The sequence below is a fragment of the Lissotriton vulgaris genome, chromosome 11 (assembly GCF_964263255.1).
Source record: "Lissotriton vulgaris chromosome 11, aLisVul1.2, whole genome shotgun sequence".
Classification (NCBI taxonomy): Eukaryota; Metazoa; Chordata; class Amphibia; order Caudata; family Salamandridae; genus Lissotriton; species Lissotriton vulgaris.
In genome coordinates this window covers 589,758,763-589,772,552 of record NC_141699.1, presented here as the reverse complement: position 1 = coordinate 589,772,552, position 13,790 = coordinate 589,758,763, and the positions used below count along the sequence as shown (strand labels likewise).

The 13,790-nt window shown below is 42.3% G+C and overlaps 1 protein-coding gene across 1 annotated transcript in view; it reads right to left on the bottom strand.

Annotated features, from left to right (window-relative positions):
• Positions 1-226: 226 nt before the first annotated feature.
• The window catches only part of FHIP2B (FHF complex subunit HOOK interacting protein 2B), a 174,973-nt gene continuing 161,409 nt past the window's right edge, over positions 227-13,790 (bottom strand). Inside the window, exons 16-17 of the mRNA XM_086943678.1 lie at positions 6,492-6,592; positions 227-3,544 (exon numbers count right to left, since the gene is read on the bottom strand). Coding sequence (XP_086799804.1) covers positions 3,118-3,544; positions 6,492-6,592 — 528 coding nt within the window. The 3' untranslated portion in view covers positions 227-3,117. The remainder of the gene's footprint in view (positions 3,545-6,491; positions 6,593-13,790) is intronic.

Sequence of the window (13,790 nt, the reverse complement as noted above, 5' to 3'; positions counted from 1 at the left end):
TGGAACTACATCGATGCAGAGATGAACCACCTACATGTGCACAGGGGTACTGCTGGAGAGTTTCAGATCTTGTCTCACGCTTGGGTAATATTCAAAACGTGAGGAATCTGTAGTCAGAAGTATCTATCAGAAAGGAAAGCATCATCTTGCCCGCTAGAGGATGCGTTTTGTTGACTAGATTGTTTGTATGCAATTTCTTGAAAAATTATTTTCCAGAATAGCATTACAGAGAATACTTTTAATGATGAAAGGTAGTTACAGTTTCACAGAAGTCAAATAGAATGCCTTTTTTCGAAATTGCTGTTTGCAAGCTTATTTGTTAAGATGTAAATGCCATTAATCTTGAAAAATTGTTCTATCCGTTGAGTTTTCTGTGCGGTTTACACAGATCCTTTATACATTTCCCCTTGTATACCTGAATATATATTATATATGCACATATGAAGAGTGTAATATGCTATTGATTACTATTGTTGAGTGGGGAGAGGCCATGAATTACCAGAGGCGAAGCCACATATGGGTCATGATGCCCCTTCCCTCCTCCAACAAAGCTAATAAGTAGTATATTATATACTCTGCTCCTCTGCATATATTTTTTTCTAATGCCGATGTTGTTGTACGGTGGTAACAAACTCGAATCTGACGTTTGCCGTGTAGTAATAAATGACATAAATATAAGTGTGGGGACTCCCCTTTTTTTTGGAATATATATCAGAATATTTATATAATAACAGAGAGCGAGAGAGAGGGTTTTCATAACAAATAGATTTATTTTTCATTAGAAAAGCATTACTAAGAAACCAGGCATTTTTAGAAATTGTAGTAAAATCACTTATGCTTTGCATTTTCTTAAAAATGTGCATCTTTTAAAAACTTTCGTCCCTAACTTGGATTTGATAATGGGGTACACTACTGTTTCCCACTGGTAACAAATATTTGGTTGCAGGTTTATGGTACTTTGTAATTACTAAGTACAACAAAATTATACTTTTAATTAGTCCTGCTTTTTTTCAATTTCATTGTAATCATTGTGTTTCTTAAATTTCTCGACGGCTAGGGATAATAGAGCATTATTTTATAGAAAAGCGAGGTTTGCAGCATCTGGTATCCTCCTCATGCAGGTAGATCCAAATACCATCGCTCTAGATGTGCTGGTCAGGCTTGCTGGAAAAATGAGGGTACGAAACCGACTGAGTTTTGCACCTTCCTTGCTCTATCAGCCCCTAAAGCGCCCCAAAACCATGCTGCCTTTGGGCCGGAGACTGTGAAGACCTTTCTCTTATATCCCTGAGGAGGATCTAGATTAATTTGAAGTAAATAGCTGTCTTGACCTTAGGCAGCACCACTCTGGAAACCGACTAGCCAAAGACTGTTTTTCTGGAGACTTGAGTACACCGTGGGGCGTTCCCCCTTGTGCTTTTTTATGTGTTCCCATACGAAAAAGTCTGTTTTCTTTCAGAGATACAATGCAGAAATCATTTCCTGTGTTCCAAATGCATGTTTTACATGACAGAATAGTAAATTAGCCGTTTAGGGTACCACAGTGGTATGTAAATGTACCATTTATGGGGAGTAGCCAGTCTGTCATAGATAGAGCCAAGAGAAGTGGTTTGCCTGAGGTCACACAGTAAGAGAGACAGTGGGGTCAAACTGAGGTTCAAGGGAAGCGTCATTGGCCAAATGATATGCAAGGTCCACATCAACTTCAGAATGAGTTACAAGAAAACATTTGATGCCTAATGTCACACAGAGAGTCCATATCAGAGTCAGGCATGCACATGGAGAACAATGGATCATCCAGGGAGGCTGAAAAAGAGTCACATACAGACTAAAGAGCAAGGAGAACCCAAAAAAACTTGTGGTTGCAAAGAGAATCCATAGCAGATTAATACAGGTAGGGGAGGTGTGAGTAACCTAAGGTCACACACACACACACAAACACCCCCCCCCCCTCCACACACACACACACACACACACACAGAGCGCAGCAGAGATTAACCACAACTAAGGCAAAAGGAAGGTCTGTGATCTGCCAAGATCACAGAGCCTGTAGAAGCGTTAGCCATCACATACTGAAAGGGAGGTTAGCGCTTAATTTGGGTTCCACAAAAAGAGCATGGCAGTGACTTGTCATAGACTGTAGAGAATGAATCTAGTAGGAGGTGCAAGCAGCTTTATACTTCAAATCTTCGCAGGTTTATCAAAACAGTCACTGCACGAGAACCTGCCTCGCACCCTCCAATATCCATTACAAAGATCCAAATTGCCCATGTTGGCAGGGCCATTGCCTAGCCAGAGCTCGGCTCCGCGCATCTGTATACCCTCTGCCCACAGATGGATATCTAATGCCCACTGTTTTAAACAAGTGAACAGATATTTTAGCCCCCGAGTCTGGAGTACAATGTTCCTGCCTTACTTTATGAATGAACCCGCTACATAATCCTGACCAAATCTCTTTCTCCTGTGTCCCTCAGTTATGTATCCTCAATGGTGGATGGAAAGTCACTTGATATCTGTGTTCTCGTGCGGGGATTAGCTCTCCCCTTCTCTCCCTCTTAACACTGCCAGTCTTTGGGACAAATAACCCCACCATCACCGATACAGTACATTTCCCATTCCCATTAAAAATCAAAACATAAATTAAAAGACACCAAAATTTCAAAGTTGAGCAATGACGCTCAAAACTTCAGCAGTGTTCAAGGGCGGAGGGCACCTTGCGTCAGATGACCTCAGGGTGTTCAAAGGCCAGTCCAAAACCCATTACCAGCTTCCTCTAGATGTTGGGAGGCTTGAGCAGAAACACCCCTTATCACAGACCTTAAAGATGTTGGAAGGTTGTGGAAACTGTCTTCTGTTGCCACTGGCTCTCAGGCTTTTGGGGTACCCGGGAACCAATGCCATTTGTCTATGGTCTTAAAAGTGTTCAGGTGCTGAAGGATGAGGGCGCTTTGTTTTTTATTGTCAAGAAATCACCTGAATCAAGTTGAGAACCTGTAGCAGCTGAACCCATTTTAGGAAGGTCCTAGGGTATCACTTTGCCACAACTTGTGACAGCATCACCTATCTCTCCGTTTCAGGGGGAGTGCAATGATCTGGGCAATGGTGTGTGCAGTCAGTTCAAGTGTTCTCCCTGTGCTCTGTGTCTGGGGTGTCCGTCCGAGCCTGTGCATTGGGATTATCTGTTGTTTTCTTTGTGTCCTTCCTAGCACGAGAGCTTTCAGACTCCTTGGCCTGTGTCCTAGGACTACCCTTCTTGGGGCCTGTAAGGGACTTGTCATCTCTTCCACCTTCACAGTGTGCGTCTTCTCTTCTTCCTTTGCAAGTCGTGCCGTCCCTAGCTTCTGCGTGGAGCTTTCCCTTTCTGAATCCCATTTGCGATGTGTCTCCATCTGCGACACTAGACTGGTCTTCTCTGGCTTCAGCATTGCATTCTTCCGGATAACCCATTTCCTCAGGAGGAAATTTCACAAAGGCCACTGCTGCCAGCTCCTTGCAGAATTCTTCGAGCACCACCACCCCCTTCAGCAGGATCATGTGGTCGGTCCTAGAAGAGAATAGTGGGAAGATAAAATCACAAAGGCACTTTAAACAAAAAACAGATTCAGATTTTCTACAAGCATGTAAAGGCTTGCACTTAATGTATGAGTGTAGGCATCCCCCAAAACTAGGGTACTTTCAATAACAGCAAGTAACACATCCTCAGATATAACAGCTGCCACCTACAGTCAAAGGGTTGTCCAAAAGATTCCACTCTGGTGGTAAACCAATGGTAGATCTTATACTTAAGATGAGCTACAGTTGGGGCATCATCAATTATAATGCCTGCTATAAATGTTCCCCGCTTTCCTTAAACACAGAGGGGCATATGTACAAGGAAATGGCAGAGCACATTGCTGCAGCAAATTTGGCAGTGCAGGGCACAGCCATTTCCAAAATGTAGGGATACGCCATTTTACAACAATACAGTGCTTCCCTGTGTTTTCGCTGGCACTAAAAGTAGCTGCCTAGCGCCAACACAGACACCTTTGCGCCGTCTGCAGCACACATAGAAGTAGCAAATCGTCATCATTTAACTATTGTTTATGTGCAGGAAGGGACACTTTCCTGCACATAAACAAACGTTAAATAATGGCGTTTTGCTCTTTCTATGTGTGCTGCAGAAAGCAGCACACATAGAAAAAGCAAAAATGAGAAGAAATAAGAGTATTTCTTGTTCTGCCATTCTCACACCTGCTAGTGCATGGCGTTAGTTTTTGGCGTGCCTCAGATTTACAGATCCTTTTTAATCTAGGGCAGCATCAAAAGCAATTGATGTTGCGGTGGAACACCCACAGCAACACCCATTGCACGCTCCTTTCACGCAGATACCCGGTGAAAGGGTACCATATTTAGAAAGCAGCGTTACCGTCACTTTGCAAATATGATGCAGGGCATTGCACCACCGCAACGTTGGTAAAAGTGACGTTCCTGTGACACGATCCCCTTGTAAATATGATCCTAGGTGTGACACTCCAGCCAAAAGTTTTCAATCTCTATTACACCAGACATATACCTTTCCTTTTGACTTTATGCCAGCTATTGGCCAGCACTGGCATAGCCAATAGGTCTGTCTAGTGTTGGCTGCAAACCTTTTTGCCTTTGTCAATGCTTGTTTTATTTTGTCATGGGTTTTTCAAAACTTTATTGTTGGGGAAGTCTAAAGAACACTGGCTAAAAGCAAACATATTTGAAGGGAACTGAAGAGAATTACTCAATTTGCAGATATTCCCCTTGTGAAAGTGCAGAATCACTCGCAGCGAAGTTGGTCAATGGCTGAAGTGGGCTGAACCACAACCCCATTGGTTATGCTGAATTAAGCAGAAGAAAGATGTGACTGATGCAATAACAGATCAATGGGTAAAGAAAACTACATAAAAGCCCTTGTAAGTAAGTATATTATACATATAGTCTTATTAAACTCAAAAGGTATTGGCTAATGCCAGTAATTACATCGCCCATTTGTTTCATTTTATCCAGTCGTCCCCTAACTGGCATAACAGGTCCGGTGAAGAAGGGGAGTGAATGTTATGTTCCGTCCCCTGCCAACCTCCCAGCCGTGCCCTGGACTGTGGCACCTGTTACCAGCACATTCATTTGTTTATTTTGGAGTTGTACAAACATGTCTCCTTTCTACTTCTTTGGAACAGTATGCACCCAAACGAATAAGGAAGGTTTTGGAGTACTGTATGTCAAAATAACTATTGCAACTGCTCTTTATTTTAATAAGAATAACATTGGTACCTTAAAATATATATCCCACTAATTATTTATTATTTGAGCCGTCACCTTGTAAATGTCTGAACTTTGGTAATCTAATTGTTTGTTGCCCTCTATGTTTCCCACTTTTTATATTTCCCGTTTTAAATATATATTAAATCCTTGTATTACTTCATTTTATTTTCGTTGCAATAGAAATTATTTGACTTCTATGTGTATTGTTGTAAAATATTCTGTCAGGGACCGCTTGTTCCTCTATAAACATGGATTGACGTCAGCAAAAGAAGCATATTCTGAACCAGTGAGTGCATCCCTTACAGCGGGCGTGACATGATTCACCTATAGCAAATTCTAATGCAAATACTGGAGAATGCTGGCACCGTGAGGGAGGTGTCTTTTCCTCTCAAGTGGGCCGACCTTCCAGATCCAGACTCTGAAGATAGGTCAGAGGAAGCTATGGATGATGGCCTTTTGAATAAGATAAAGCCTCTTCGATTCTCCTATAAGTAAAGCCTGACTCACACTGGATGACCCATCCTACATCATAAAGAGGGTGTGGGACTGGATTCCATCAAGAGTGTTGCTGACTGTTCTGTTTTGGTTGTAGTTAGTTTAGTCTGCAGATACTGTGAAATACAAGCTCTGTCAGCCTAATATCCCTACATGGTCTTCCATACGGACAGTGTGGTCCTCAGAAGAAATCCTCTTTTGATTAAAGTGTTGTCAGAATACTATATCAGCCAGGACCTTTTTTATACATAATTGTCCCCTTTTCCTGAGATCACTGCAGAAGGATTGTCAACCACCTAAATGTTGGAAGAGCTCTTTCTTTGCATAAAAATAACTAAAAATATTAACTGGATACTGTGAATTATGGTTCAGAATTCAGTGAAAAGTAAACTTCCAAAGCACTGCTAGCCAACGGGTCTCTAGAAGAGTCAAGGGTATTTCACCTCCTAAGGGCCGAGATGAGCACAGAGTGAGAGCCTTCTTCCAATGTAGCTTTCTGCCCTTACACGAATATCCAAACCTGCAGTATTCTGTAGATATGGTTTAATCACTGTTTTTCAACTTGCATTCTGCTTGAGCTATGTGCTGAGTACCCATGTGAGAGAATAAATACTTAGATTTCTGTTGTGTTGGCAGATGGTGTATATAATGCTCGGAAAACTTTCGGAGTCAGAGTAGGTGTGAATTATGTAGGCTACAGAGATGCTTTTAGAACCATTACTTACTGCTCTTCGGAAGAGCTGCCCATTAGTTGTCTTCGGACCAACAGCAGCTTTGCAGGGAACTGTGAGACCCTCTGGATCCTCTGCATCAGATCTGCAATGACCTAGGGAACAAGAGAGGGTATTAAGTGAACAGCACACAAGAGGATGATCACTGGGGTAACAAAGCAATGGACAGCGGTTGGGTGGAGGGAAGGTTATGTTGACAGGGAGCTACATGGGAACACTGGCCAGTGATCAAAGACCTTGGTGCAAATCAGTAGGTGGAGAGTTGAAGAATCCAAATGGAAGAGTAGTCGCTTACTACACGGCAGGGAGAGTAAGAACTGGGCATCGAAGAAAGAGGCCAGTGAGCCTATGGAGGGGCAAGGAGAGGGCAGAGAATGAAGGAGAGAGGACAGTACAAAAAGTAGTGTTGGAAAAGCAGATCGCAGGATTAGAGAGGATTGCACGGGAGAGAGTACAAACACAGTAAATAATAGCCGAGGAGGGGATTGGTAGGGTGACAACTGAGCATTCAGGAGAGCAGATAGTGACTGATGCAACTACAAATCTCAAAATTTTGTATCTTTTCTTGATTCAAATATTTTCCATCTACAGGCTGGCAAACCTCAGCACACTGACAAGTAAACAGCTATAAAATATCACCAGTATAGATTCAAAACTCTAGCCCACCCATTTAATTTGTACTCTCTTCCTTCCAGCCAAAAATTGGTGGACCTAAAGCTCCAGCCCTGGATGCCAAAAATGTCATAGCATGGACAGTTATCATTTATCGAAACCCTAGCATCTCTCTGGGGAGGAGGGCTGGTTATACTCGAGTCTTTGAAATATACTAATGCTGTAGTACAGCAGAGATAGGTAAGTAACTTTCTCCATTATATCTTTCATAGAGTCACATGAGTTGTAAATAAGAAAAAACAGTGACTTCAAGGGAAGGTGACTGGGTGAGGTTTCAGCAAGAAGTTGTTTTCAACGCTATCTGTACAAACTCATTTTCCACGCCTGACATCAAGCAATTAATTTTACTTTTGAAACCCATTTTTTTCGGTTCATCAAGTGGGCTCCCCATTCCTCAAGAGAAGAGCCTGTAACTACGGTCAGATCTGTCTCGAGCTACTGGAACACAGCGCCTTTCGACAATCATCATTCTGGCACTCTTTCACCTGCTGACCACCAGTAATACCAGTGGTTTCAGAGATGGGAAGCATATGAAAAAGATTTCGGTTGAACGCACTTAACTGATCAACAATGCATTGTCTAACCAGGTCTGGGTAAAGTGGAATGCTCACAGGGGAGGAATCTGCGCTAGCCCCTCTCTGCGGCCCGGAGGTGCAACCAGGATGTATAATATCAGGGAAAATTTGGCAGAGGAGACGCATTAATATTATGATTGAACACTGTGCAGTGTTTTGCGATGTAATGGTAGAAATATACAATTGCTATGTCATATGATTGTATCTAGTATCCCAATTTGACTATATTCTCAAAGAAAAAGATATATAAAAAAACAAAATAATGCATTGCCCTATGACTGAGGATGCGGATACTTGCAGGTGAAGATTTTGCAATGTTTTGCTTGCTTTTTGTCCCCTTTGCCCCCAAAGGCTTTTGCAACACTTTTGTTATACAGGATATGCTTATACTTCCACCTGATGAAGAAGTACTAATAGGGTACATTTCCTACTCTAAACATTAGGTTCTATCTGGAAGTCCTCCCATATCTTTTCTTCTTCGTTACATTTTTGCTGCTACTCCTCATATTTAGAAGAACAAGGGCTCACTGTTACTTTATCATTATTTGGTGCTGAGTGAAATGGGTCTGAAGGATGACCCTGTACAGTCTCCATTTCCTCACAGGGCTCATCTGAACAAGGACATTGTGTATGAATTAAGGGTCACAATAAATGTTTTCTTTCTTAAGAGTTAGGCTTTGTGATTATATGCTGGTAGACTCTAAAATAATTTTGTTTTTGTAAACCTACTTTCTTTTAATGTTTTTTGTGAAGTTTTAATTTTGCTATCCCAGTCATTTTTTTTAGCCAGACTGTAGAAAATAGAATATAAATATGGTGATTAAGTTGTGGGGTTGTGTGGAGCTTACTGTTGACATCATCACTTGTTATTCAGACTGAATGTGGGCAACACCCAAAAGAACAAGTTACTTACCTTTGGTAATGCTCTTTCTGCTAGAGACTCTATCTAACTGCAGAGTGCTAACCTTTTGACTATTCCCCTGGCGTCAGACTGGATCAGGAAACTTTTTTGAGCAGTACCTCTGCAATAGCAGATGGTGCCATGCACCTCCATACAGACACTGTTCCGCTCTGGAAAAGGCGTGTAGAGCCTAAATGGATGCTACTCCTGCACGATCACATCAGTTGCTTTTGAGACTCTCCACGCCCCGGACACAGAACCCAAGCAGAAAAGTGGCTTTGACCAGAGTGCCAATTCCTAGACTTGGGATATTATTTATGGAGAGAGTCAGATTCACAGAACGAGTAGCATGGGATGGGTGGGGAGGAATATGAGGTTAAAGTCTCTACCAGAAAGACCATTACAAAAAGTAAGTAACATGTTCTTCTGATACAAAATTCTAACCGCAGATTCCTCACCTTTTAATTAAGTATCAGAGCAGTAGCAATTAGGAGGTAGGTCAGTGAACAAGGCTCATACAAAAAAAATCCTGTGGGGCTGAGCAGGCAAAATACCCCTTTTGGCAAATCTGGCTGTCCAGTCACTAGTGCTTCGTGAACAGAGTGATGCCTATTTAGCTACCTGGCAGATATCCAGGACAGGAACAAAATATGCCAAATGTAGTGGCCTTGGCCCTGGTGGAATGACCTTGCAGTCGTTCTGGAGAAGGCTTCTTGGCCAATGTATAGAAAATCTTTATGCAAAGCACGACTTAGCAGGAGATGGTCTGTTTCGGCACTGCTGTGTCTTTTTTTGAGCCAGCAAACCTCACAAAAAGCTGATTGTCCGTCCTTTGTTGTTTGGTACGTTTCAAGTAAAAGCTCAGCACTCTTCCTCCTTAGACGGGCGAGGCAGAGCACAGAACAACGACAGGTTTATAGTTTCATAGACATGGTACAGAGTCACAACTTTGTAGTGTAGTTCCTAGTTTCCCACTAGGCCCTGCGCATTGGAATAACATAAACAGTAGTATCGACGTGGAACTGCTTATATTCCAGGCCTCCACTGACTATGCTAAACTTAATTGGGTTGTGTTACCAACTAGCTCAGAGGTCACTGGAAACTTTCTTCTCTGCATAGGAAGTGATCAGCTTCCTTGGCACAGACAAGAAGGGATTCAGTTTTCCAACAACCGTGCAACATGACAACTTTGCTCCTCAGATCAAGAGTCGATCTCTAGGGTCGTGTGAAACAATAGACACAGATTTCACTCAATCAGTCTAGTGCAGTTTACTTTCACAGTATGTAGAGAATAGAGAGACGGGCGTGTATCAATAAAGGTTAACATTATTGAACAGTCTTTCTTCTCGTACAAGAGAAATGTATTGCCACAATTGCAATAACTGTTATTATAAAAAGTACGTACAGTAAGATAAGTATTGCGAAATAGAACTGTAAAAGCATTGATATGGTTTCTTAGCCATACAATGGTTTAAAAGTAATAAAACATATATACAGTCATATATACATTAGGCTAACATACTCAACTGGTGCTTCTAACTAAGCCTACCCCAGTGTGCCTGACCTAAGCCTAACACGTGGGAGGGGGAGTAAGTAAGTAGCTTAAGTTAAGTTGGTTTTGCCAAGGTTTGTTTCAAGAATTCTCGTCTAAGGGTTTAGTCAACACCATACGTCTGAATAGAATGATGGAGGATTGGTATCTCCTTCAGGGGTCTCTCTCGATATCCCAGTCACCCGCGAGGGTAAACCGGAAGCGCCGGGACTGGATTTCTCTGCACGAGAAATGCAGCGGCTTCTCTCAGCGCGTCGAGGAAGGAGGGGTGACAGCGTCCGCGGGCAGCTGGGCTGGATGTCTTCGCAGAGGACGGCTGCTTGGCTCCTCAAGCGTACTGCACCATAGTTCGCGCTGTAGCGGCGATAATGGTAATCAGCAGCTTCACCACCACAGGATAGCAGGCTGCAGCGACAGAGTGCTAGTTTTTACCAACACAGGGTCATGCAGGCAGCTGGCATCAGCAACAGGCAACGAACTCCCAGCTCGTATCTCTCTCCTTGCTTAAGGCAACGTTGGTAATATTTATACCTGACAGGTGCCGGGTTTGACGCAAGTTTGCTGGACATAAGACGTCAATTAAAGATGTCACTAGGAAGTGATAGTTATCAGTTGCTCATTAGAGTTCCATTACTAATCAAAACATAGCAAGCGGGGATTTCCAGGTTTGCTAAGTTTTTATCTTGTTGAAGAACTCGGAGTGTTATCTAGGAATATCAGATAGTGACTACTGCTCTGTCATTGCACTAATTGGTCGCAAAGGAAGTAGCAGAGAGTCATGCTGGAATGCTGGAATGTGGCTCTGTTCGTGTGAGGCCAGAGATGACTTTTCAGAAAATCGCACTTGAACGGTTATGCCAATATAGGGAATAAATGGATTTATAGCCGAATAGGGGCATAAGGTCACAGTATCGATCAGGAACCTAGATAAGCACGCAACACCCACTCCACGTTTTCATGTCCATCAAAATTACTAAAACTAAGCAATTAGATGTATGTGTAACATTGCCCACCCCAAAATACATAAATGCATTCGAAATAGGCGTACTTGTAATACATGGAATTTAGGTACTGTACGTTTTTTAAAGCATAATAATCATTCAAAATATTATTGCATATGAAATCAACGAACGATTATGCAAAAGGAATTACACATGAAGTATCTCTGACAGAAGAAAGGCGAGATAAATCATCACATAAAAATGCATTGTAATAACATGTGTGCTAGAGGCTGGTGTTATGTTGTTATGTCTCTAGATGTGCTTAGAAATAGAAGTGTGAAGCTTCTGTTCTCTAAGAATAGTTTTTACGTTAAGCAAAGAATTGTTCGTGCCAAAAAGCGAGGGTCAATATTTTTAAAAAAATTGTCCAATTCAAAAAAAATAGATTTCCAAAGCTCCTGGCAGTTTTTGTTGATCAAAACTGAAGGCCGAATTCAGAGTTCATGGGAACGCTGTGTGTCGGAAAGCTTTTCAAAAGTTATTGTTTCTCTATGGGTGAGAACATCGTATCAGACAGGCTCGCAAAGAATTGGTCTACAAAATCAGGTGATAGTTCAACCAAATTAGATAGCGCTGTAACTTGGCAGGTGTGAGAATGATTGCTGTCATCGAAGGCAGGACCAGCAATGCTCACAGAACGTTGTACCTGGATGATGTTGCTTTTGTCACTCGCTCCACTGTTACCACTTGGCTGTAGTACAGGAGTCTCCACGAATGCCGTCATCAGGATTGGTAGCCGCTGGGGACAACACAATGCGTGAGCCGTTATTGGACTGAGCAAAGTATCGACGTCCATTGGTACTGCTGATGGAAGTGAAAGACAGATGTCCAACACGCATTCATCGCCGCAAAGCATACACCGTAGCACAGGTAAAATGCAATTTTGCCATATCGGTCTGAACGAAAGGAACCAGGTCATGTTTAGATCTCTCAGCCTGGCCAATCCGGGGACGTTAGATATCCTGTCCCTGTAGCGCATTGCTAGGATTGTCTCTTCCATTCCCATGGGAGCTATGTCTGAGCCGAGGCTTGCCATAACGTAGCAGGATGGTCAAAAATAGAATCCCTGCGATGAGTCCCAAAAATAGTGGAATGCCGCCAAAAATGGAGTGCACAAAATTAGGAAAGATTCCCAAAATTGCCTGGAAGGGTGTTAGCAGTCCCGTAAAGACTGTCTTAAATATGCCTGGGATGCTTGTTGCACTAGACATGTTAAGGAGTTGGCTGAACATTTCTACGAAATGCACGGGGCAATTTGTTGATAAAAGGTCATGGACTTCAGTAGCCGTCCTTGCGACTAGAATATCATACGTCTCTTTAGATGACGTTATAGGCACTGTTGTCTGTAAAAGCACAGATTTCATTTTGCTTAATGTATCAATTCGTATAGAATAGAGATTCAGACGAGGCCAGACGGGAGTCACTATGTCTGGAGGCCCGCTCGGAAACAATGCTTGCATACAACATTTGACCATGGACGTTACATGTACTAGATAACTTTTTCCGGGCGCGAGGCCACAACACCTGTGATCCGTTCTAAGAATGTAACTCCCGTTTGCGAGTTGCATAAAGAAGGGCTCTATCTGAGTTGCAGGTGTGACTAGCTGGTGGCATGAAAGGTTGTTTGAATTTCCATCACATGCTCCGTGTAAATTAATACCCTGACACAAAAGTATACCGCTTAGTGAGTGTTTACAGTTGTCACCACTAAGAAATACATTTTTGTCGCTGTCACTATAGCAAGAATGAGTGTATGGTAATTTCCATTCGGATTTTACATATCCCTTACCCAACTGTTCATACTGGCCAGCAGGTATGTACTCAAGGCATTTATGAAATCGGAAAGTTGTTATCGGAATTGTGATAATTATATTACAGGACTCTCTGACATTGTCAATGGTAATCTCTCGAGTTTTTCGATGCTCAGGATTGTATAGTCTGCTCCTTTCTGTGCCAAACTGATCTGTTTATCAGTAAGGTTAAAACTGGAAAATAATGACGTTGTGTTGATTAAACGCCAAGGCACATAGCCTGAACGAAGATTTTGCAGCGTCCAGCCTAGTTCTATAATAGAGCGTAATTGAGACTGGCCATGTTGTAACATTAGCAAATCTCTGTCTATCACATCAAAGGCAGAGGATACAATATTGTCCAAAGAATATATTCTGGAAGACAGAGTCATTAACCCATTGTCTACCACAGAAAGTGATTTCTCCAAATGAATACGATCAATTTCTCGTATTTTTTCAGCAGTTTCAATTTGCTTTACTTTCCAAGCCTCGTTGTAAGCAGCATAGATACTGGTCGCTATGAAACGCTTCTGACGCTGTTTGCGTGGTCCAAGAATGAAGTCGCGCAAATCAGCACCATCTTTTAATAAAGACAAGTGTTGCTTAATTTCAGCCAGTGTGGATGTAGTTAGCCATTCTAGGCAGAGTTTCCCTACACTGTATGTTGTTATAATCCCTGGATGTTGTCTCTGGGAGTATCTAGGGTCTAATCTGGTCCTTTTTAACCCCTGTGTTTTATTCAGGAACCTATCTTGACAGCTATTTGTGTCTGTAGGCCAGATTAACCACTTTTTCCAATCAG